At 41.6% G+C, this 26046-nt stretch overlaps 1 protein-coding gene across 1 annotated transcript in view; it reads left to right on the plus strand.

The window, feature by feature from the left end:
* LOC101862380 (phospholipid-transporting ATPase ABCA7) overlaps positions 1 to 26046 on the plus strand; it is a gene marked incomplete in the record, with an annotated part of 83587 nt that overhangs the window by 29497 nt on the left and 28044 nt on the right. The window contains 17 exon segments of the mRNA XM_035972811.1: positions 479 to 618; positions 1489 to 1626; positions 2849 to 3023; positions 4695 to 4773; positions 5744 to 5788; positions 8937 to 9057; positions 10098 to 10306; positions 12035 to 12110; positions 14961 to 15083; positions 15651 to 15671; positions 18166 to 18329; positions 19722 to 19864; positions 21181 to 21285; positions 22176 to 22288; positions 23889 to 24009; positions 24532 to 24718; positions 25646 to 25815. Of these exon segments, the coding sequence (XP_035828704.1) occupies positions 479 to 618; positions 1489 to 1626; positions 2849 to 3023; positions 4695 to 4773; positions 5744 to 5788; positions 8937 to 9057; positions 10098 to 10306; positions 12035 to 12110; positions 14961 to 15083; positions 15651 to 15671; positions 18166 to 18329; positions 19722 to 19864; positions 21181 to 21285; positions 22176 to 22288; positions 23889 to 24009; positions 24532 to 24718; positions 25646 to 25815 (2130 nt within the window).

The following is a 26046-nucleotide window of genomic DNA, read 5'->3' on the forward strand; positions in this document are numbered from 1 at the left end:
TCCCTCCTCCCTTCCCCCCTCTCTCTCTTTCTTTCTCTATCTCTCTTTTTCTTTCTCTTTCTTTGTGTCTCTCTCTTTCTCTTTCTCTCTGTCTCTCTCACTTTCTCTCTGTCTCTCTTTCTCTCTCTCATTCTATCTCATTCTCTCTCTCATTCTGTCTCTTTCTCTCTCTCTGTCCTCTTTCTCTCTCTCTCTCTCTCTTTCTCCGTCTGACGGAGCGTCTTTCTCTCTCTCTTTCTCTCTCTCTCTGTCACTCACTCTCTTCCTCTCTTTCTCTCTGTCTCTCTGTCTCTCTCTGTCTCTCTCTTTCTCTGTCTTTCTCCCCCCCCCCCCTGTGTCTCTCCCTTTCTGTCTCCCTCTTTCTTTCTCTCTCTCTGTCTCTCTCTCTCCCCTTCTTCCTCTCCTTCTCCCTCTCCCTCCCCTCTTCCCTCCCCCTCCCTCCATGACAGACTGACAGTTAGTCTCTTCATCCCCCCAGGCTAACAGTAGAGGAACACATCTGGTTCTACGCCCGCCTCAAAGGTCGCTCCAACGAGGAGGTTAAGAGAGAGCTGGATCAGATGCTCAATGATGTTGGCTTGGCCAACAAACGGAAGGCAACGTCCACAAATTTGTCTGGTGAGTTTTTTGTTCATTGGTTTACAATCTCAGGCAAGACAGGGAGACAGAAACAACAGAAAGGAAAAAAAGAAGTAGGACCCACAAGTGGCTTTCGTTTTTTAGTTTCAGTATGACTTTTACATGGACTGGACACACTTTCAGGAAGTCAAGCAGCTTCATAACAAGGAAAGTGTAAAATATCAAGGGGAAGACCATGTGGAACCTGGAGGAGAGTCACAGAAATGGATGTACAGAAAAGTGGGAAGACATGGAGTGGCACCTAGTGACTAGCCCGGGATAGGGAAAGGTGGAAAGTGCTTGTTTGTGGCCTATATCCTGATGCAGGATGAGATAGGCAATGGTGATGATGATGATGACTTTTACAGCTCTTGCATATGATTAGGTTATATAAGTGTTGAAGATTAGAAGTGTTACCAGAGATTAACATACAAAGAAAAGGAGGAGAAGTAATGATGATAGCTGTATGAAAGGAAAGAAGGAGCAAACCATCCACTTACTTTCTCAGTGCCTTGTAGTACTGTGAAATCTGGAAAATTATGCCCAATGAACAAAGCGAAGGCAACATCTTGTGGGTTTGTTGCTCATGATAATTGTTTCACCTCTCTACATTTCTGTAGTACTTTGTAATTTTGAAAAAGAAAGTTTTTTTTATAGTTAAAAAAGACAGAGTATTCTCTTTATTTCTTTCTGTACGCTATTTATTATTATGATTGTTAATATTATTATTATTATTATTATTATTAATTTTATTAATATTATTATTATCTGATCTTATTTTATATTATCTATCTTATCTTATGTTACCTTACTTTATCTTATCTTATCTTACTTAGAAAATAATTTATTCCAATCGACAAATGTTTTCAGGTGGCATGAAGCGCAAGCTCTCTGTGGCTATTGCCTTTGTGGGCGGGTCGAAGACGGTGATCCTTGACGAACCGACCGCCGGAGTGGACCCCTACGCCCGCAGGTCAATCTGGGAACTCCTGCTCAAGTTCCGCAAAGGTGAGGGGAACGACCGACTCCTTTTTATTGTGGAAAAAAAATCTTTACTTGCTTTGACGCCACCCCTCACAGATCTGCTGTCTCTTTGTCTTTCTTCTTCCTCGACATCCTTGCCTCTCACTTTTCGTCTCACTTTCACTTTCTCCCTCCCTTTCACTTTCCTTACCGCCTTCCTTCTCTGTCTCTCTCTCTCTCTCACCCTCTCTCTGTCTGTCTCTGTCTGTCTCTCTCTCTCTCTCTCTCTTTCTCTCTCTCTCTCTCTGTCTCTGTCTCTCTTTCTCTCTCTCTCTCTCTCTCTCTCTCTCTCTCTCTCTCTCTCTCTCTCTCTCTCTCTTTCTTTATAAGATATTTAGGCCTGCTACATGGTAGACACGGTGTTTAGCCAGGTATTGGTGCATTTTGTAAATCTAATCACAGATTCACATTCAGTAATTTTTTTTAAATAGAAAGAAATCTTTGCGTTTTAGAGATAGTAGTATTTACAAACAGGTCTAATTATAGGCAACTGGTTACTAAATCCAGTGCTACTATGTGTCCCTGAGGATCCGAAACTGTGCTTGGTGAAGCACGAACTAACCCTGTGGTGTATGGCTCTTTTCGTCTATGCAGACGTTCAATTTAGCTTAAGATGGTCTCAAGGTTGTCTTCATGCAGCCTATCTCATAGCTAATCCTTCCTATGTTTGAAGCGCAGATTCTGTCGCAGTTCTTGAATGTCAGTGACTTAGATCGAAGCTCTGTATTTCCGCTGTTTTCCTTTAGTTGTTGGCGCTTCTCAACCTGGTTGTTTCTAAGGCTGCTCTCTAGCATTAGAGTTCTTTCCTTTATCATTTTCCTCCATGTTTTCTTGTCCTCGGCTATTTCTTCCCAGATGCTAACATCTACTCCAAGCTTGGAAAAGCTGTTTCTGCAGGTGTCTTTGTACCTCAGTTTTGGTCTTCCTCTTGATCTCTTTCCCTGGGCAAGTTCTCCATAGAGAAGTTGCTTCGGAATCCGGTTGTCATCCATTCTCTTGACATGGCCCAGCCATCTCAATCTTTTTAAACACAGGATAGTTGTCATGCTCTGGAGGTTTGCCCGTGCTAACACTTCTACCTTTGTAACCTTGTCACGTCACAAAATGTCTAAGATCTTGCTGCAGCATCTGAGACGGAAAATGTCGAGGACCCTGTGGTAAGAAGGGGTAAGACAACATTCTCTCACACTTGATCTCTGTCCATCAGATCGGACAATCATCCTGTCCACCCACCATATGGACGAGGCGGATGTTCTCGGGGATCGGATCGCGATCATCCAACATGGGAAGCTCCGCACAGTCGGGTCCAGTCTGTTTCTCAAGGGCAGGTTCGGCAGCGGCTACTACCTCACGCTGGTCAGACAGGACGGTGGGGATGGCAGGTGAGGTGGTGTGTGTGTGTGTGTGTGTGTGTGTGTGTGTGTGTGTGTGTGTGTGTGTCTGTTTGTGTGTGTGTGTGGGGGTATATGGAAGGTGAGATGGTGTATGTGTGTGTGTGTGCGTGTATGTGTGTGTGTGTGTCTGTGTGTGTGAGTCTGTTTGTGTGTGTGTGTGTGTGTGTGTGTGTGTGTGTGTGTGAGGGTATATGGAAGGTGAGATGGTGTATGTGTGTGTGTGTGTGTGTGTGTGTGTGTATGTGTGTGTGTTTCTGTGAGTGTGTATGTGTGTGTGTGTGTGTGAGGGTATATGGCTGGTGAGGTGGTGGAGATGGTTTGTGTGTGTGTGTGTGTGTGTGTGTGTGTGTGTGGGTGGATGTGTGAAGGTATATGGAATATGAAGTGGTGTGTGTGTGTGTGTGTGTGTGTGTGTGTGTGTGGTTTATGTGTGTGTGTGTGGTGTGTGTGTGTGTCTGTGTGTGTGTGTGTGTAGGTGAAGGTATGTGACAGGTGAGAAGGTGTGTATGTGTGTGTGTCTGTGTGTGTATGTGTGTGTATGTGTGTGTGTGTGTGTGTGTGTGTGTGCGCGCGCGTGAGTGTGAGTGGGTAGGTAGGTGGGGGAATATGACAGGTGGGATGGTTTGTGTGTGTGTGTGTGTGTGTGTGTGTGTGTGTGTGTGTGTGTGTATGTGTGTGTGTGTGTGTGTGTGTCTGTGTGTATGTGTAGGTAGGTGAGAGTATATGACAGGTGAGATGGTGTGTATGTGTGTGTGTGTCTGTGTGTGTATGTGTGTGTGTGTGAGTGTGAGTGTGTATGTGTGTGTGTGAGGGTATATGGAGAGGTGGTGGAGATGGTTTGTGTGTTGTGTGTAGGTGAGGGTATATGACAGGTGAACACATGAGAGTGTGTGAAATTTGAATGTTGTGTGTAGGCAGGGGTGGTGCTAGGTGAGGGCCAAAGGGACCTTGTGCCCTCTCCCCCTCCCCCCCCCCAACTTCCCTACTCTCTTATCCGATGTCCACTCTTATCTATATTGTAGAAAGTGCACAACAATAGATTGTACTTTTCCCAGTGTCATAAAGCCCTTACAATACATGTCCAAAGTGCCCAGTGCAAAGGCTCAGCCTTCAATGACTTGAATTCATTGAATGCAGAAAAGTGTGTGTGAAGGTTTTAGAAGGGGGGGGGGGAGTTCACTTGGCCAGTGTTTACCATCTCGATTCGCAGCATATGCAATATCTGTTTTTAAGTTTTGAAAGGTTGACAGCTATGCGTTTAACAATCATTATATATGATCGTCTAATCTAACAATCATTCTGTATGATCATCTCATCTCACAATCATTCTATATGACCATCTCATCTAACAATCAATATATATTATGACCATCTCAATATAGGATCATCTCGTATAACAATCATTTTATAGGATCATCTTATCTAACAGTCATTAGTGGGTGGTTGGCGGGTGCTCTGGTGTGGTTTGCTCCTTCTTTCCTATATATCTATCATCTTGATTGCCCCTCTTTCTTTTTTGTGTTTGTTAGTCTCCTGTAACACCTCTAATCTTCGGAACTTATATGACCTTATTGTGTTGCAAGTGCAGTAAAACTCTTATGAAAAGAAAAAATAACAGTCATTATAATTATATGATCGTCTCATCTTCTCGTTTTACAGCTCTTCGGCTATGGATTCTGTGTCTATGAGCAGCCGACCATCAACTGCTGCCAGTGTGCGCTCTGTGGTGGACGTCCAGGTAAGACTCGATATGCTGAGAGTTAACCTTTACAGGCTTATAAGATATGTATATATCATGTATATATTGCCCCTCACAGATTCTCAATCCATTTGGCCCAGTCGTTTATATTTTCTTCTTGAATTCTCTTTCCCCTGGGTTCAGTCATGTATATTGCCCCTTACACATTCTTAATTCTTTTGGCCCAGTCGTGTATATTTTCTTCACGAATTCTCTTTCCCCTAGGCCCAGATGCATATTTTTCTCAGGAATTTTCATTACCCCAGCCCCAGTCGCGCATATTTCCCTCAGGAATCCTCATTCCCCCAGGCCCAGTCGCATGTATTTCGTTCACAAATTCTCTTTCCCCCAGTCTCAGTCGTGTATATTTCTCTCATTAACTCTTGTTCCCCTAAAACCCAGTCATTCCCTCAGCCCCACTCTTGTATATTTTTTTCACAGAGCGTTGTTATAGGTTCAAACACTGTCAGGGACACAACATGTTGTCTTTGGGAAAGGCACTGTACACAAAGTTTCCTCATTTCACCCAAGTAGGAATGGGTACCCAGTTTAATATAGACAGCAATACATCTAACCAGTTTGTTAGTGTTTGAGAGTTTAATCGGCTGCTTTCACTGTATGCATACCAGGAAGCCGAGCATGTTTCTATGTGTTTTACAGTGTGCTGGGGTATTTATAGTTGTCAAGCACATTGAGAATTATGTACTGGCATGGATACGTGCTATATAAATGCAATTATTGTTCTCATTATCATTATCCTTCAAACCGGTGGTTTTTATTTTAGGATACTTCATGAACAGCATCGTCTCTTGCTTAAAATGTCATTACCATTATGCATAATCAGTGACTGCATGTTGTAACTTCAAGTTGACTGCAAAGCTGGCTAATTTCACATTGTGTAGTAATGTAATTATTATTCAGAATGAAGCGAATACAAATTGAGAATCTGTTTTCTTCATGAATATTTCAGCCTCGCACAGATACTCCAAAGATAGACACGACAAAAAATGGACTGGTATATACACTTGCTAGATCCTTGTTTGTGTTTCGTTTGGAGACACCCAATTTCTGTTTTGGCTTTTGTATTTTTCGTTAATCGTATGCACCCTGTTCATGTTTCCCAGATTTAGCTGCTCTTAGTTGCTGCTAGTATAAGAAATTGGAGTGAAAGTTAAAGAAGAGCTTGATGATTTTATTTAAATTTTGCAAATCCTGTTGGAGGGATAGAAGAGATTTCATCAGGATTGTGTGGTCTGGTTCGAGTTGGCTGTAATTTGAATTCTTGGTGTTGCACAGATAGAGTGTTAATTGTAATCAATGTGTTCTCATTTTCTTTCACAAAACATCGCTTACCATTAAAAACTGAGTGATTTAGAATGTAAAATAATTATGGCAGGTAATTTTTTTTTTGGGAAGCCATGGTTTAAGAACTCTCGTAATTTTGTTAATTCCTAATTCTGTTATCGTTATAATCACTATATCATTGCTGTCACACGAAAACAGATTAACTATGTTTGATCCTGCTCTATACAGTCGGCAAAAAATTTTGGAGTTCATAATTTTAATTTCCTTTTTTTTTCTACCAATAAAATATCTTTTCAAGAGATAAATGCAGCTCTTTACATGTTTCAAGAGTAAAATTGTAATGCTCATTTTGACGAGTTATTTGCAGATTTCTCCTTTCTCTGATAATTGTTTTTCTTTTGATAGACAACCTCTGCCTTGGTTAGGGAATTCACTTATACTACACACCCAATACACAACACACTCACACAACACAAACACACACACACACACACACACACACACACACACACACACACACACACACACACACACACACACACTAATACATGTACACGCATACATACATACGTACACATAGACACATACTGTCTCACACATCTTCTCTTCCACACGCATAATATGGACGTACACAAAACAAATAATTACACTTGCGAACAGACTGAAAGTCACACTCATATGTTATAAATGAACAACTGTGAATAATAATTATATTTATGTTATATACACAGTCCTGATATTCTGATAGCATGCAGTGAAAAACGTCTTTAGATAATGAGATAATGTCACTTTCATAATGAGAAGTGACCTCCCCCCACTCCCCCTCCTCACATATGACCGTCTGTATTGCTCTGAGGCCTTCATAAGGTGAAGTGACCACCTCCTTCCCCCCCCCCCCTCCCCCCAACCCCCTCATATGACCCTCAGTTCTGCACTGGTGTCTGTTGCCCCCTGCACCACCTTGTATCATGACCTCAGTTGATGCCACAGATATGTCTCCGCCTGTCCTTCCTGTTCACACCCCACACTGCTCTTGCTCTGTGACCTCTGTGACCTCTGTGACCTCTGTGTTCACCAATCTTTAGCATGATTGTTCCATCAAGGACCACATGTGGTTCAGAGGTTAAACACTTAACACATGATCAGTTTCTCCTAACTTGGTGTTGGTATGTGTCACAGGCAAAACTGTTGCCGGGATCCTATTGTCATCTTCATCCAAGTAGCATTGTCTATTTAGATTATCTCACCTCTTTGACCCTCTTTCTCAAGTCCTTTTTTCTCCCATGAAAATCTTTCAGCATCCATATTTTCCCTCTTATCGTGTAAAGGAAAAACAATGCAAATAAGCTACTTATCATATAGTGATCCAACTACAAAAAAGATACTTTCAATGTAATTTTGACTGTATAAACACTGGAAAGAGAAATTAGAGAACAAACCAGTATTTGTATTTCTTACATTTCTCGTTTCGGTATTCATTTATGCTTTTCTCAATGTATTTTTTATTTTTTTTTGTTCAGAGGATGGGGATGTCATTTTCTTACTAGCAAGATTTTTTTTGGGTTTTTTTTTTGGTCATTCAAGAGGCTTATTCAGTGCTTTAGATGTTTTCAGGATAATGCTGCATTGCTCATTTTGTCAATCTATGTGAGGATTGCTGCTTTCTCTGTCAAAGAAATAGACAGGCCATCAGAAGTTATGAGATTATTTTAGAATTAAATGTTGCTCAGCAAAGTTCCTTCTGTCTCAGTTCCTTCTTTTTCTGCATTATGTCTCCAGATTCCCCTACCAGTTTTACACAATTTTGATGAAAATACACTCAAGTGTATAATTGCACTGTATCTGTGTTAGCTGAATGTTGTATAGTTTGGATTTCATGATGAGTTTTTAAAAAATGTGCTTTATGCAGTAAATGTTCCGTCTCTTACAAAAATTAAAAGTAGTTTTAGTTCTTTATTCTCTTCCCCTCTGAGGCTCAGTGACTTTCACTTTACTCTTGCCGACTCGGCGCCCACTACTCTCATTTTTTTTTCAATTATAAACATTTATATATAAATAACCATGTCATCCCCCCCACCCCCTCCCCGAGACAACCCCCCCCCCCCCTTCCCCCCCCCCCCCTCTCTCTCTCTCTCTCTCTCTCTCACCCCCTCCCCGAACCCCCCCAACCATCCCACTCCTCCGCACACCGCAAAAAGCTACTTATCATATAGTAATCCAACAACAAAAAAGATACTTTCATTGTCATTTTAACTGTATTAACACTTTAAAGAGAAAAGCACAAACATGTATTTGTATTTCTTTCATTTCTCGTTTTGATAATGGTTTTACCTTTTATAAGGACCGAAAGTGTTTTTAAGAGAGATTTGATCTTTCAACAATTCTTTACCTTCTCTTCATTTCAACAAAAAAGCTGAAGACAATGTTTAATGAAATTGGACTTCTTTCCAATGGAGGTTGATCATATAGAACTTGACTGCCTCTTCTTAGCTTCATGAGTTTAACTTAGTCTTAATTGATCTTCATGTCTGTCGAGAACCTTTGGAACAGGTTTTGCTTTTATAAAGGATTTTAAAATGTTCTTGTATTATCCCTACTTTGGCAATGATGCTGAATCTTTGTTTTTTAATGTTCTGGTATATCCACCCAAAGTTTTCCTTGTCGATAAAAAAGTTAACTCATCTCATCTCTTCTTATCTCATCTCATTTCATCTCATCTCATCTCATTTTATATTGTCTTGTCTTGTTTTGTCTTGTCTTGTGTTGGCCTGTCTTGTCTTGTCTTATTTTCAGTAGAAGTCTTGTAAGAAAAATCTGTCTAAACGTTTGTAAACCTTGTGGGTTTTTGTCTTTCTCAGCCTTCTGTGATGAATGAGGTGGAAGACGAGGGATACGAGGAGAAAAACGCTAGTGATGGAAGCGGCAGCGACTCTCCCATTCCGCTCCCGATCCCTAAGTCACGTCTCAGGATGGTCCCTGGTATGGAAATACCGTGTTAAGAGTCAGAGATTTTATCTCTGTTTCTGTCTGTCTGTCTGTCTGTCTGTCTGTCTGGCTGTCTGTCTGTCTGTCTGTCTGGCTGTCTGTCTGTCTGTCTGTCTGTCTGTCTGTCTGTCTGTCTGCCTGCCTGTCTGTCTGTCTGTCTGTCTGTCTGTCTGTCTGTCTGTCTGTCTGTCTGTCTGTCTGTCTGTCTCTCCTCTCTCTCTCTCTCTCTCTCTCTCTCTCTCTCTCTCTCTCTCTCTCTCTCTCTCTCTCTCTCTCTCTCTCTCTCTCTCTCTCTCTCTCTCTCTCAAAGTCCCATGTGTGTGAAAAATTCCATTTGTCTCTTTGGTAATATTTGACATCATTGTGTATTATCGGATGCTTACTTGTTTTCTTGTGAGTGGTTAGTGGGTGCTCTAGTGTGGTTTGCTCCTTCTTTCCTATCAAACATCTATCGTCCTTACCTCTCCTCCTTCTTTTTTGTGTATGTTACTCTCGTGTAATACATCTATTCTTCGGCACTTATATGACCTTACTGTGTTGTAATCGCCGTAAAACTCTTACTAAAACGAAACTTCCCTGCTAGGTGAAAGATTCCTTACACTTGTGACTTCACATGTGTCTGAAAAATTCCATTTGTCTCAAAAAATGTTTTTATTTGACATCATTTTGTATTATCGGATGCTTACTTGTTTTCTTGTGGTTGGTTGGTGGGTGCTCTAGTGTGGTTTGCTCTTTCTTTCTCATCAAATATCTATTGTCCTTATCAGTCCACCTTTTTTTTGTGCATGTTCTTCTCTTGTAACACCTGTAATCTTCAGCACTTATATGACATTATTGTATTGCAAGTGCCGTAAAATTGTTACTAAAAGAGCTTGTTTTCTTTTCTTTCCCCATCCCTCCCACACCCCATCCCTCCCATACCCCATCCCTCCCATACCCCATCCCTCCCACACCCCATCCCTCCCACACTCCAACACCCCTACACGCCCGACCCACCCCACCCCATGTCTGTCTTTCTGTCTGTCTCCGTCCAGGTTTCTCTGTGTCCCGGCTGACGGCCTTCATCCAGAAGTTCGTCCCGTCTGCCGCTTTGGTGGAGGACAACAGTATGGAGGTCTGTTTCCGACTGCCGGAGGAGGAAGAACATTCCAGAAAGTTCCAGGAACTTTTTGCTGCTCTGGAGTTCTCGCATGTGGAGCTGGGTGTGTCCAGTTACGGAATTTCTGACTCCAGTCTGGAGGAGGTGGGTCTCTCTTTCTCTCTCTCTCTCTCTCTCTCTCTCTCTCTCTCTCTCTCTCTCTCTCTCTCTCTCTCTCTCTTTATATAATATATATATACATGTACTTATGAAGACTAAGATAAGATAAGGTACATCATTATGGTCCAGATCCTGGCGCATTGGGTTTGTGTTTCACTACGTACGCACATACTCACACACGTACACATTCGCGCACACTCTCTCACACCCCCCCCACCACACTCACACACACACACACATGCACACACACGCAGGCATGCAGTCACACGCATAATATAAATGAACAGTGATATAAACAATAATAATGTTAACCTTGATGCATTTTCAGTATTCTGAACGTAACTCAATGTTATTCTGATGCATGCCCTAAGGTCATATGAGTACTTGTAACTCAAGTGACTACAAGGGAAAATGGCAGCTTTCACAGAAAAAATATCGTGGACTAGTGCCTTTATTCAATCACACGTTATGAATGACTCCAGCGCTTTCCCTGTGCCGCTGTCTTTAATGTATCACCAGTATGTGACTCCAGCGCTCCTTGATTAAAACTGTTTTTGTAGGCAAAATTGCTGTGGTGCTACCGATCAGTGCGGCCTGATCTATTTTTGTGCATATTTGAGATAATTGAGTAAACCCAATTTGTTGTTTCATAATACACTTTTCTCGTAAATGAAGGGAATGTTTAGATTTAAGATAACGGCTTGGCACTTTCGAAAAAATTTTAATGCTTGACGATGCACCAAGAAAAGGTGAATTACAAAATGGTTACATTCCATTTTGGCCTAAGTCTGACTTACACCTTAACGGCAGCACTGTGATAAATGGAACAGGTCAGACAAGTGGTCAAGACGGAGAAGGATGGAAGTGGAAAATTGTGACTATTGCCCTCCTTCCCCAAGTAGTCTTGATCTACTCTCTGTTATAATTACAAAGTGTTTAGTTCAGTAAGATCGAATTTTATTGAGAAGACACAAGATGAAGATGGTCAAACAGTTAAGTGATTCACGGTTGCAAGCAAAAGAAGACCTGAGTTTGATTCTCGGGTGGGAGTAATGATTATTGGTGGCCTAGTAGTGGCTCTCGGACTCGCAACCGTAAGGTCGTGGGTTCGAATCCCGTCAGGGGCCCGACGTTGTGTCCTTGGGAAAGGCACTTTACACGAATTTTCCTCACTTCACCCAGTTGGGAATGGGTACACGGCTATAGACAGCGAAAGATCTTGTCAGTTTGTTAGTGTTTGAGCACTTAATCAGCTGCTTGCACTGTATGCTTCCCGGGAAGCTGAGAATGTTTCAGAGTGTTCTATAGTCTGCTGGGGTAATAATATAGTGTAAAGCGCATAGAGCCTGCTGTTGAGCGGGGATATGCGCTATACAAATGCTATTTATTATTATTATTATTGTCAAGTGTCTCAGTCTGGCTGCTGGGACATTGTAATCCTCTCAGCTTGGATTGGCCCTGACAGTCAAGTTCGATGCGGCCCGCCTCTTTAATGATGTAGACAGTGTCAGTGGGGGCCTAAAAATTGTAGAGTTTTACACAAGACAAAGACAGAATCTTCTGTGCCAGTGATCTCGTAGATCTGATATGAATTGTAGCAAACAAGAAAATGAAGAGATTGTTGCTTTGTCAATAACTTTACATATTTTCCTTGTGTTCTTTACTTCATTTTGTTCTGATTCCATTGCATGATGAGGTTTTTCTCGTCTGTAGGTCTTCCTTCGAGTGGCGGAGGAGGGGGAAGCAGATGAAAACTCTGAGGAAAAATATCAGGAGGAAACAACAGAAAGTAAGTTGTTGCTGCTTTGTCTTTCTTCAGCGTCCGTATTCTCTATTTTTGCCTTTGATTCTCTCCCTCTCTCTGGCCGTCTTTTTGTCTGTCTCTGATCTTCTGTGTGTGCCTGTGTTTGTCTGTGTCTTTCTGTCTGTCTATTTCTCACTCCCTCTCCCTTTCCCCTCTCCCTTTCCCTTTCTCCTCTCCCTTTCCCTCTTCCTCACTTTCTCTCTCTCTCTCTCTCTCTCTCTCTCTCTGTCTGTCTCTCTCTCTCTCTCGCTCTCTCTCTGTCTAACTCTCTTTCTCTTATTCTCTCTTTTTTCTCTCTCTTACTCTCTCTATACCTCTCTTTCTTTCTCTCTTTCTTTCTTTCTTCCTTTCTTTCTCTCTCTCTCTCTCTGTCTCTCTCTCTCTCTCCCTCACCCTCTCCCTCTCCCTCCGTCTTAGATTTGTAACCAAAGTCCTCTGTAAAATCTCTGTTCTTTGCATTTATTGAACATACACACTCTGTTTAATGACGGGTTGGCGGGAAACTTTTGAAGCCAGTGACTGCTGTGAGCAGGTTTTGAGGTGGACTTGGTGCTAAAATGTCTGACTGTGGCCACTTTTGACAGGAAGCACCATGGACATGGACTGCTATTGGCAGGGTAAAAATATCTAATACGGAAAATGTAAGGGTGTTGGGGAACAGTGACCATTAGTACAGAAGACAATGACAATCTTTATTCATCTCACAGGGAGAAATTTGTCTTGGTCATTTACAATGGCAGTGTAATGTTACAAAGGTTAGGTGCACTCACGCATATGCATAACAAGACAAAACATTAGTAAATACATGTTTTACGAGCAAAAACAGTTTTACGAGCAAAAACAGACCATTCTGTAAATCTCTCTCTCTCTCTCTCTCTCTCTCTCTCTCTCTCTCTCTCTCTCTCTCTGTCTGTTTCATTTGTAGCCCTGTATGTTCAGTAATCTCACTGCAGTTGGTACGAATTAATTTTGAATTTCTATATCTGTCTGCTCTTGTTTTCTTAGAAATATATCGTTTACTGCTGGCCGATAATTGAAATTCCAATGTCAGTGGGTGGCTATTGTCACTTAACATTATTTTGGCCTTTTTTTAGAACGTTTGTCTTGTACGGATATTCAAAGTTACTTTGGTCTCTACCGATTCTTCTTGATGCCTTTCTGATCAACCTTTTTATTTCTATGATGTGCTGTCTTCCCATATGACTGCTATGGAGATGTGACTGCTAAGGCAGGTTCGACTATAACAGGTTGTACCTAGTCTGGTATTGTTCTTTGTAAAGAAAAGTGTCATAACACTGTAAGATCTCCCTCTGTGAAAAGTTGTTGTCATGTTTGTCAGTTTCAGGAAATGGTCAGGCCTACAGATCTTCCAGCTTACACTGCTACCCATCTGAAACAGCTCTGAAACTGTGTACCACCATAATTTAAAGACTAAAACATAAGTAAAGATTGCACCGTGTGCTTTTTTGGTCTCTCAGCTGTCTGTAATAGGCTGTGCCCATTGGCACCAAGGGTTCGGTTTTGTCGGTTTTGTTGGTCCATCATAGCGGACAGTATTGCATACAGACGTATCTCAAAGGCCACCAAAAATGACTTTACTCTGTATGCATTACTGCCCGCGTCATGGGAGGGGCAAAACTTATAAAACTGATGATGACCTTCAATTACAAACGTGTTTGTTTTCAAAGTTACATGCCGGGCGATCGGTTTGGGCAGTTGGTCTATTTTTAGTGTGTACTGAAGCCGCCAGGAACAAAACCAAACTGAATTAAACTGAACCAAACCAATCCTCCAATGGGCACCGCCTGTAACAGATGTGAACATAACTTGTCGTCTTGTGTCCCTAGGTCAAGAATGTCTCGTGACTCCAAATCGAGAGACTGCCTTTTCTAGAAATGATGTGTTTAGTGAGTGGAACAAAACTATTCTAGCACTTGTCTCTGCTTCATTCCCCTACACCCAACTATTTTCCTTTTCATTGTTCTTATTTTTTTTGCTAGAGAGTTTCGACTGCATTTTTGTTTTAAAAGATGCTGCTGTTAACTCCACAGATTTGATTTTATCTTTACTACCAAGATCTAGTTTTGTTTGGTAAAAATTTTACTGCGCCCCAACTTCATAAGGTCATATGGGCGCACAGATCCAGTTTTGAAAACCCTAAAGGTGTGAAAGCGCTCAGAGCTTATACTAGTTGCGAAAGAGCGCCATATATATGCAATCTATTATTAAAACTATTATTATTATCATATATAGACATGAATAAGCACTCTGCTGAAATAGGAAGAACCTTTTTTTATGATACAATAGGAATTGAAAATAGAGGATAGGCTTAAAAAAAATATTTATAAAGAGACTAATAAAGAGACAGATAAGAAAGGGGATTCTTTTTTCCCGCTAACAAAGTAACAAAAAGTGACAACCATTTAAATGCTTGGTTTTCTGGAGCATATTTTTCTATTCTTAACATTTGTGAGCACTGGAGATGGGTTAAAACTTTAATGGTGCATGCCAGTTCATTGAACACTACCATTTTGTAAAAGCACTTGTCCAGTTTTCTTTCAGGGGAACCAACAGTTTTGTTAGCTACCTGAAATTTTTGCCTGTTGTAAGAACGAAATGATATGTGGTTTTTCTCATACACATTTTTGTGAATCGGAACCTTTTTTTTTTGGAATTTTGTTCAAAGGCTTAAATTTTTTTTCACACCACGCCTCCTCCCCCCCTCCCCCCCTCCTTCCACCCTTCCTCCCTCCTTCCTCCCCGAGTTTGAGCCAGTTTGTTTTGTGTGTGTGTGTGATCATATTTTGCTTCTCGCTCCCTCCTCCCCATTTCTAGATGGCAGGTACCCGCGGCGCCCCTCTGTGCGCAGTAAGAAACCCAAAACGTCCATGTTCAAACTGAGCTACAGAAACAGGGTCAACTCAGCGGAACGACTCACGAACGACACGAGTGACACCGGTGAGGGATACGCGTCCGTTCTGCTTCTCTCTTCTTGCATGACGTCTGAAATCTTTTGTTACAAACTGCTTGGAGAAAAGCCTTCTGAAATATGTTCTAACATTTCCTCTTTTCATTTTGTTTTGTTTTAATTGCATTTCTTTCTTTTTATAATCCTGATCAAGTGGGTAAAAAGATATTACAGCGTTTATTTACCATTCAGGACATTGAAACAAAGATGAAATTTGGATCAAGTAAATTGTAACAGCTTTATTTTTAAAAAATGATTTTAGTTTCAGACATGGCACAAAACAGATCTAATGACCTTTTTTCATAAGATTTGCTTTGTTGTATTCAGCGATAAAGATCTGTATTTTATTGTGTCTGTAGGCTTTTAGGTGTGTATTAAGTTGCACCTACAGCCCTACATCTAAGTCACCAAAGATGGGTTCAAGCTGTTTACTTAAGCTCTGGAGTCAGGTCTTTTAAGAAGTGGTAAATGTGCCCCTGAGTCAGATGTTTATAATCAAATGTGGATAGTACTCTAATATTTATTTTCTTGCGTATTTTCTCTCTTTCTCTCCCAAGACAATGTTAAAAAAGGCTATGGTAATATTCTGTGTTTGTGGCATATTATTTTAGTAGTTAAAAGTTTTCATCTTTGTCACTGATCTGCATGCTTTTAGCGCCAGCGGGGCGGTGGTACTTAGATCTGCGTACCCAAGAAGCGCAGTTCCTTTTTGATGACAGTTTCTTAAATCCACTGTAAAAAAGTAGCGTGCTTTCTTCAATTTGTATGCCATTACTATTTATGTGTGTTATTTGTGTTTGTATGTGCCTTGTGTGTCAGGCAAAGGGGGATTCTACTCTCTATGTAGGTAAAATGTCCATATACGTACAATCCATTGCATTGTAATCCTTGACTTCCTAAGGATACCAGAGGAAGGAAAAAAAAATGAACTGTAAGATGAAGATCTTACAGTCAGTCATGCAATAAGCTCGAGCAGCGATATGAGACGAAGAAGAAGAAGAAGAAGAAGAAGAAGAAGAAGAAGAAGAAGAAGAAGAAGATTTCATGTCTTTGCACAGCACCTTTCTACAAACTTTCTACGCTTATCTTAGCCTGCTTCCAGAGTCATTTTGAATTTTTAACTTCTCCTTGAATTGAGCTGCATCTTTTGTAAGCATTTTACTCAAAAATACCCCCCCCCCCAAAAAAAAGAAAGAAAGAAAGAAAAGAAAGAAAGAAAAAAAACAACAATGACAACCCCCCCCCCCCACCCCCTCAATCAAAGGCTATGAAATTTTGGTCTGAACATCTCAACCTGGGAGTCATATCTTTGAAAAATGTGTATTAACAAATGCGGGGATGGCAAATGGAAGCATGGTTTTGTGTTACATATCTGTATGTGAGCATGTTTGGTTGTTTGTAGTTTAAATGTCCATTTGCATGTGTATATGTCAGTGTGTATGAGAGTATGATTGCTTGTTTTTTGTTTTTTTAAATGTCCATTTGTATGTGTGTATGTGTTTGTGTGTGCATGTTTGTATGTGTGTGCGTGTGCATGTGAATGTGTGTGTGAGTGTATTTGTGTGTATGAGTGCATGTGTTTACCACCTTTATTCTACGACTTCTTTCTGTCCCGGCTGCTACTGCTTTTTTCCCTCTGACTTCCTTCCCCGCTCTTCTACCCCCCCCCCCCTCCAATTTCCCTTCCTCGCCTCCTCCTCCTCCCCACGTCCCATCCTTTGCAAATTCCAACAACGCAGTTATGCAAGACGTCTCCTTTCCCCTTCATAATATGTTGAGTAGACATTGCTTCCTTCATAGTTTTGTTAATGTCTGCCTTGTACGTTGATGATGTGCTACAGTTGAACCTGCTCTAACGGCCACCTGTCCAAGACAGTCGACATGTACAAACCACCACTTCCCACTTCCCCACTTTTGGGTTTTTTTCTTCTTATTGTAATGACTCTGCCCAAGCCGTCTACCTGTCTAAGACAACCATTTTTCTCCTTGATAACAATAGGTGGCCATCTAGAGCAGGGTCGACTTTATTTGATTATAATTATAGTATTCCAGCACCTTTCCTTTCGTTTTTTTCTTAAAAAGAAAATCTCTCGCAGTTAAGAACAATGAGAACACATCCGTTACCTATCCAGGCCTATGTAATTATGAGCATGATTTAAATAACGCCTCTCCAAATCTGTAATGGGCTAACTCAGGAATTAAGTAAAGTAATCCAAGTTTTTATCTCTCTTGGGACAAAGGATTAACAATAAAGTCGAGCAAATCGTAAGGGTAGAGTTTGATAAGTCAAGAGATAAAAATAAGGTAAGATACGCTCTATTGATCTTTCCTTAGAAAAAATTGAGCAGAATATTCTTCTTAGGCTTGCCACAACAAAAAACTATTTTTATGTCAGGAATCAGAACTTTCTTGGTAATGTTGCTCCTGGTCTGAACGAAGGAAGAGAATTACGACTCTCATCGCAGCTGTTTTATAAATCGTTTAAGATTTTGTGGAGAAGAAAAAAGATAAAAAGAACTCAGGGCTAAGTTTGTATCAGTGGGATGGTATGCATTAATTTTACATTACTTAACTTTAAAATCAGCAAAATTGGCCACAAATATATCTTGATGTATCAAAAGGCTCCTTTATCTATGTGGCAAATATTCTCGTCCATTTACAATCTTTTAGACTTATTTCTGTTTTATCTATTTATATATATAAACAGCGTTTGGTTGGTCTCATTAGAGTTCACAATGAAGATTTATATTCAAGATGAAAAAAGTATTAGAATGTTTGTTTTGAAGAATCTAAAAGTAAAACAATTAAGCTGAAAGTTTGCTTGGATGTGAGATTTTTTAAATAACTGTTACGCTTACTCTAATGTTGTGAACAACTCTATGAAATCTTGCTGACTGTATTCATCTTTTTTTTTAGCAGCTCTTTTTCTTGTTAAGGGCCTTTTTCAATTACCTTTTCTATTTCTCGTAAGGAATTTTAGGGGAAGATAAATAAACCATCCCAACAAAGTGAAGATGATGGTTATTATTATTGCAACCTGTCAGAATTTTTACTTTGAATTTTCTTCATCAGAGTCGATGGCTTCAGAACCTGCAGACTCGATTAACGACATCAACTTCAGCGGAGCGGGAAAAGTTCAGGTGGTCGGCAAGGTGCTGGTGATGAGGCAACTTCTGGCTCTCTTCCTCAAGCGTTTCCACCACGTCCGGCGCAGCAAGAAAGGCTTCATTAGCGAAGTAGGTCATTCGGATTGTCTTAACTCTTTATCTCCGAGGGGGGTAAATCAATTATGCCGGGGCCCTTTTTTGGTACTAAATTTAAAAATGACAAAAACATCACTAAATTGGTTTTTAAATAAAAAACAAGTGAACCTATTTTGATAGTTCTTCATCTAATGAATAAAACCCCGATAAAAGAAACCTGTTTTTGGCAATTGCCCTAAATTAATTTGATGTCGACTTCGTAGTAAAAGAATGTGCCCGAGCCGCTCGGCTTATCGACACAGTGGTTCTGACCGCGAGCCGCTGGGAGCAGCTTGCCAGAACTCTTAATGTCTTTATTGGAAGAACAGCTTTATCTGGACAACCCCCCCCCCCCTTTTTCCCCCCCCTCCTCTGGGCTCCGGCTCCTTTCTGCTGTAACTTCTGGCTCCTTCTTACTGCTGTCTCTCAGCCATACCTCTGATCGTCGGGTAGGTAAGATTTAACACCTAGGTTTCTTGGATAAGGGTGAAAAAATCTCGGGAGGTCCAGTGTGCAAGTTGCGCACGTTAAAGATCCCTTGATGGTCTTAAAATCAAAAAGAGAACGCTTTGGCTGCCACTGGGGCAATTTTCAAAATTAATTTCTACCAAAACTGAAATTGTTTAACGTGTCTGTTGTTGTTGTTGTTGTTAGCGATCCAGTAGCATCTGAGCGTTAATTCTTCTGCATGATGCCATTCGGTAATAGTTGCATGTTTGTTCTAATTGTTGTCTTGAGGAGTAGAGGCAATTAGATGTGTGGGGTAGCTTGGGAAGAAAACATCCCCTTAAATCAGTTAGTTTTCTACAGAAAAACAGATGATGTTCCACTGTCTCTGAGGGGTAGTCACATAGTGGGCAGGCAGCAGACTGCTTTACTCCAATTCGGTTGAGATGTTGGTTGAGGGGTACATGTTGTTTTCTAAGTTGGAAGATTATGGATTGATCTCCCCTCCTCAACTCATTGATTGGATCTTTGACCAGTGGTTTATTCATGTGGCCATACATCCTCCTTCCTGTCGTACCTGTGGCCCAATCATTCATCCACTCTTCCTTGAGGTTTGACTTGATCATTTGGCAGCAGGTGGTGTAATTTGTAGGAATTTCAGGCTGAGGGAGACTAGCTCTTTTCTTTGCCAGAGCATCAGCTCTTTCATTTCCCGGTATCCCAGTGTGGGCAGGAATCCATTGTAGGACTACTCTGACGTGGTGCGTTTAACGTGTCTCTGTCCCTCCCTTTTTCTCTCTCTCTCTGTCTCTCTCTTTGTCTCTCTCTTTGTCTCCCTCTCTTTCTCTCTGTCTGTCTCTGTCTCTTCTCTCCCTCTCTCTCTCTAACAAAACAAACACGACCACAAGCAAAACCCTATGACGTCCATCCCGTCCACAGATCCTCCTCCCTGCTGGCTTTGTGTGTCTGGCCATGATCTTCTCCCTGATCCTGCCCCCGTTTGAGGAAGAACCGCCCCTGGAGCTACAGCCCTGGATGTATGAACCCAAGAAAGGCGACAACTTCCTCAACACTTTCTACAGGTGGGTGGTTGGCGGGTGCTCTGGTGTGGTTTTCTCCTTCTTTCCTATCAAAAACTATTGTCATTCTCTCTCCTCCTCCTTTTTTGTGTTTGTACTCTCTTGTAACACCTCTAATCTTCCGCACTTATATGACCTCATTGTGTTTTTCAAGTGCCGTAAAACTCCTACTAAAACTGAAAAAAAAACCAACTTTACTTTTCCGATCCAGCAGCCATCTGAGGAGTTCTAGCTCTTTGGCCTGTTGGTATGGCAAAGAATTTACAGAATTTTTGTCAGCTGCGTTTTGTCGCTGTAAAGAGTATTTCCGATATCTGGGGAGGCAGGTAAGTAGATAGGTACTACTCAGGTTGCTAAGTACAGGACAGGTAAAGAGATGGTGTGATACTGTTTCATCCTCGCAGTCACACAGTGTGCAGGCAGGTGGGGTATCCTTATGGATCCTGTTTAGGTAGGAATTCAGTGGGATGTGTTGTGTTAACAGGCGAAAGATAATGACTTGCTCTCTTCTACTCAGGGAATTTAGTGCATCTTTTGAGTTGAGGGCAGTCATGTGTGCAAATACAGTTCTCCCAGTTTTGCCCATTGCCCATTCATTCAGCCATTGTTCCCTGGTGTTGCATTTGATGATGTTCTTGACTGTCTGTTGTTGTGATACTGGGTTTTGAGGTTGTGTTTGTGATGCTCCCTTCTTCATCTTTTGAGTTGGGAGCAGTCATGTCTACAAATGCAGTGAATACAACACACGTGAACATTTTTATCAAATGTCTCTGTCTCTCTCTTGGGACGTTGTATCTCTCTCAGCTTGGCAGGCAGGGTGGGTCAAAGCCAACCGCCTTCTAAATCATCTAAATTGAGTCAATTGGGGAGTAAAAACTCTACAACCATAGGTTTTTAAAAAACTTTTACATTGTTGATATTCAGTGCCATTCCTATGTCATTTTATTATCCATCTTCAACATGGTATAATGTCCTCCACCCTTTTTTATGTGGAGACTCATTCTGTGTGTATTTTTTCTTCTGACACCATCTTCTTATACTATTTAGTGAAGTAAGTGTATGGGTTTAACGCCCCTATCTACTCTGTTATGTTATGTAAGGGGTGGGACCTCCGAATTCAAGGTCTGTCTCTGATAGGACAAAGCTAAAATGGGCTGAGAGGTTTGAAAACTCTGCAAAGTGACCAGAGTTCAAGAATGCTCTGTCTGGGATTCGAACCAGGGCCATCCACTCTGCAGTCCAACATGATGCTAACTGAGCTAACAGAATGCCTGAACTGTTCTGTGACTAATGTTTTGCTGTCTTTCTTTCTTCCGCAGCCAAGAGAACCCTACCAACCTCCTCGCTCAGTCTCTGGAAGCAACAATGTTGAATTCTCCGTACTACGGCACCCGCTGCATGAATGACAGTCAGCACTCTATAGAGTGAGGGGTCTATTGATAATGAATAGCATTTGTATAGCAAATGAAATCCTCGCTTGACAGCAAGCTCTATGCGTTTTACACCATATTATTACCCGAGCAGATCATAGATCACTTAAAAACATTCTCAGCTTCCAGGAAAGCCTACAGTGCAAGCAGCTGATTAAGAGCCCAAACACTAACGAACTGACAAGATCTTTTGCTGTCTCCGGCCAATCCATTATCACCTTGCTTCTCTCTCTCTCTGTCTCTGTCTCTCTGTCTCTCTGTCTCTCTGTCTCTTTCTCTCTCTCTCTCCCTGTGTCTTGCCTCTCTCTCTCACCCTCTCCATCTCTTTCTCTCTCTGTCCCTTTCTCTGTCTCTCTCTCTGTCACCTCTCTCTCTCTCTCTCTCTCTCTCTCTCTTTCTCTCTCTCTCTCACTCCCCCCCCCCCCCTTTTGTTTCTGTAGGAGAGTCAGTTTAGGGTTGTCTTCTTTGACAAACTTTGGTCATCTGTTACCACTGTAACTGTAAGTGGAAGTACAGTTTTGATAATCTCTAGCTATTCTAAGTGAGTGTATGTAGCGTTAGAAGGGTTGTCTTCATTGGCAGATTGTGGTCATCTGTTACCGCTGTAAGTGTTATTAGAATTGTTGTCGCTTGTAGCTATTCAAAGTGAGTGTAAATAAAACATTTTCCTCCATGTGCGTTTTGGTCGTCTGTTACCACTCTAAGTGTTATTACAATTTTTATGGTTTGTAGCTATTCAAAGTGAGTGCAAATAAAACATTTTCCTCCATGTACATTTTGGTCGTCTGTTACCACTGTAAGTGTTATTACAATTTTTGTCGTTTGTAGCTATTCAAAGTGAGTGTAAGTAAAAGTTTTTCTTAATTTCCATTTTTGTCATCCAGGAGCAAGGCCTGTTTGCCGTTTACCTCTTTGTGGACTCCCCGACCTTTCATGCCCAATGTATCGGATCTTCCTTCCTGTTCCTGTGACAGTGGCTTCCAGAGATGTCCTGATGGTCAGTATATATATATATATATGCATGCATATATATATTTATATGTGTGTCTGTGTGTACATTTGTGTGTACGTATGTGTGTGTACATGTGTGTGTGTGTGTGCGTGTGCGCGTGTGTGTGTGTGTGTGTGTGTGTATGTGCGTGCATGTGTGACGGGCAGGGTCAGAAACGGGCTTCCTAAATGATCTAGACTATAATAATGAAGATAATTTTAATAGTAATATAATATTAATGATGGCAAAAATAATAATGATAATAGTAATAATAATGTTAATGCTAAAAATCACTTCTAGAGCATCTGCTCACTGGTGGATCTAGGTACTTCGCATTGAAAATAAGACAAATCAACGTTTCATGCATACCTGCCCATTCAACGTGCTACAATCCAACACCTGTAATCTGACAAAGAATACATACGCAAAAAGACAATCTCTGTGGCTACTGATCACAATTCTTCCACCCACCCTCTTCCCAGTGGGTGGTTGGCGGGTGCTCTGGTGTGGTTTGCTTCTTCTTTCGTATCAAACATCTATCGTCCTTATCTCCCCTCCTTCTTTTTTATGTTTGTTACTCTCTTGTAACAGCTCTAATCTTCTGGCGCTCATATGACCTTATGCAGTTGCGAGCGCCGTAAAACCTCTACTAAAACAAACATGATCACAATTGGTTTTGGAAGAAGAATCAAACTAGCAAGTACGATTGGACATAAATAAATGTGATTTTAGACCAGATTTAAACGCGGCCAAAGTTGATGCGTCTCTTAACTCTTTAACCATGCAATTATAAAATCATGTTTCCGCGTAATTCTCTAATTCTCTCGTGTTTGTGGAAATGCGACCCAACATATAACATTAAAAAAAACTCTTGTTTCGTGTCAAACTGATCAATAAAGCATTACCCCTACGTAGAATTCATTTATCTTTGACTTCCGGGTCAAACTAAAGGGTTGTTAGCTCATACTTTTTTATATTCGGCCCGTACCATAATACAATAATAACTTGGCATCGGACGGTGGTACCATCCAGCCATGGTTACGGACCTCGACTTCTGGACGCTACCACTGTCCAGACATGGTTAAAGAGTTAAAATGCTGTGGGAGGGAACTCCACATTAAGAGAGCAGCTGTCGAAAAAGCCCTACTTCCAGTTTTTTAGTTTTGCAAGGCACAGTCTTAAGTTGTTTTTTAGTTATGAACCGTAAATTTTGAGATGGAATATGCTCCTTTAGTGAATTAGAAAGATGCTGAGGTGTTAGATCAGGTCTTATGTAGTTCTAATAGGATGGGAATAGACATGGTTTAAAAAAACCTGCCAGAGAACATTGCGAATGCGGCTGGGGTAAAACACCTCATCATCGTCCAGTGCCAGATCTGTGACAGACATCGGCAATCATAGTTCTCCATTCATTCCTTTGCTCGGGTGCTTTTAAAAAAGCTACATTTCCCTGATCTTTCCCTGTTACTCATTTGTTTAGGTTCCCTAATAGATTGCTCTGGGCCTACCCCTGCCTCGTTTTGCCTTCAATTTTGCCAGTGAGAGCTAGATGTTCAAGATGTAAAGCACCTACTTGTGAACAAATAAAATTTGTGTGTGTGTTCAGGTGCTGGAGGCCCGACCCCATCCTACTCGGTCATCCAGACCAATGACCGTCTGCACAACGTGAGTGACCGTGACGTCTCAGAGTGGCTGGTCAGGACTATAGATCTCTACAGGAGACGCAGGTTGGTTGGTTGACTGTGGGGGGGGGGGGGGGGCTGGATGGGTAGAGGAGAGGAGGAGAGAGGGAGGGGGAGGTGCGATGGTGAGGCAGGGGGAAAGGAGCGTGGAAGGGAGGGATAGGGGATAGGGAGGAGGGAGGGGGGTGAGGAGGGGGGATGGAGGAGAAGGGGAGAGAGATTGTAATATATTGCCGTAAGCTGACAAAATGCCTTCTTTTTTTCTTTACATCAGTTTCAAGAAAAAGAGATTTTTTTGATCAGCGTTACCATTGAAAAGTAGAGTCATTCTGAAATTTGAATTTTACTTGATTCAAAAACTAGTAAAGTCAGTTTCAATTTGATACTTTCACACAAGAATGGTAACTGATCAGGCTTTTGGTTTAGCCCTAAAATGAAAAAAAAGGCGTTTTGTCAGCTTACGGCAGTATACAGGTGGCCGTTTGAGCTGGTTCGACTGTATTTGTAAGAAGAAGGGATAGAAAAGAGAGCTGAACACGTTGTGACGATCTCGCTTTTCTCTCCCAGATTCGGAGGCTTCTCTCTCGGTGAGGAGAACCCACTGGGTCAGTTCAACACGACGCAGGTGGGCGAGGTTCTTGAACGGCTAGTGACCGCTGCCAGCAACGACTCCTCTATCTGGGCGGGCTCGGAGCAGATTTGGAGAGACCTGGAGACTATTCTGGAAGATGGTTATGTTGCCGACAATGTCAAGGTCAGTGTTGGAGCACCATAGTTTTGGGGGAAGGAGGGGGGTTGCCCTGTTGTTGAAGTTAAATATGGGTGGGGGTGGGGGAGGGGGAAGAGGGGAAACCTGTTGAAGTTAAATTCTGTTCTCGGTTGTGTAAATGTATGTATTTTTGAAAGTTGTATTTTTGTGAATGTATGTATATGACATGTTATACATGTCTATCTTTGTGTGTGTGTGTGTGTGTGTGTGTGTGTGTGTGTGTGTGTGTGTGTGTGTGTGTGTGTGTGTGTTTGTGTTTGTGTGTGTATGTTCGTGTGTGTGTGTGTGTGTGTGTGTGTGTGTGTGTGTGTGTGTGTGTCTAAATGTGTGTGTGTGTCCATCCCTTCTTAATACATTGCTTTTCTTAGAGCTCTGGTATATGTAATTAGCTGTTTTAAAAGTGCCTCTTATTACTCTGTTTTTGGGCACCTCGTTACTTCAGTTGGTATCATGGTGGGCTAGGGTGTGGATGGCCCTGGTTCAAATCCCTGACTGGACGTTCTTAAACTAGGTCTTTTTGTGGAGTTTTCAAAGCTCTCAATCCTTTTGGCATGGTCCTATTGGAGATGTAGGTTAAATTCGGAGGTCCGGCCTCTTAAATAACCTAATAGTGTTGACAGGGGTGTCAAACCCTTACACTTACATTCACACCTATATCTGCACTCACACTTACTTACTTTGTTCGTGGGTGGTGGGCAGGTGCTCTGGTGTGGTTTGCTTCTTCTTTCCTATCAAATATCTATCATCCTTATCTTCCCTCCTTCTGTTTTTATATTTGTTACTCTCTTGTAATGCCGCTAATCTTCTGGCGCTCATATGACCTAATGCAGTTGTGAGCGCCGCAAAACCTCTTCTAAAACTAAAAACTAAACTTACTCTGTCCCCCCCCCCCCCCCCCCCCTCTTCCTGCAGGTTTGGTTCAACAACAAGGGCTGGGCTGCCTCTGTGTCCTACATGAACGCCATGAACAATGTGATTCTGCGCAGCATGCTTCCCCCCGGCACCGACTCGCATTACTACGGCATCGTCACCTACAACCACCCGATGAACTTGACCAAGCAGCAGCTGAACGAGGAGTTATTGTAAGTTGAACCAGGAGTTATTGTATGTTGAACCAGGAGTTATTGTATGTTGAACGTGGTGTTACTCGAAGTTGGACAGAGAGTTACTGTGAGTTTAACCAGGAGTTACTGTAAAGTTGTAGAATGTAATATTTCATAATGGGAAAAAATGCTATTATATAAGCTGTTTGTAATATTTTTATGAAGAAAAAACCCCCCAACCAACCTCTTTAATAACTAGATCTAGTGGTG

Source organism: Aplysia californica, unplaced genomic scaffold (assembly GCF_000002075.1).
Source record: "Aplysia californica isolate F4 #8 unplaced genomic scaffold, AplCal3.0 scaffold00859, whole genome shotgun sequence".
Taxonomy (NCBI): Eukaryota; Metazoa; Mollusca; class Gastropoda; order Aplysiida; family Aplysiidae; genus Aplysia; species Aplysia californica.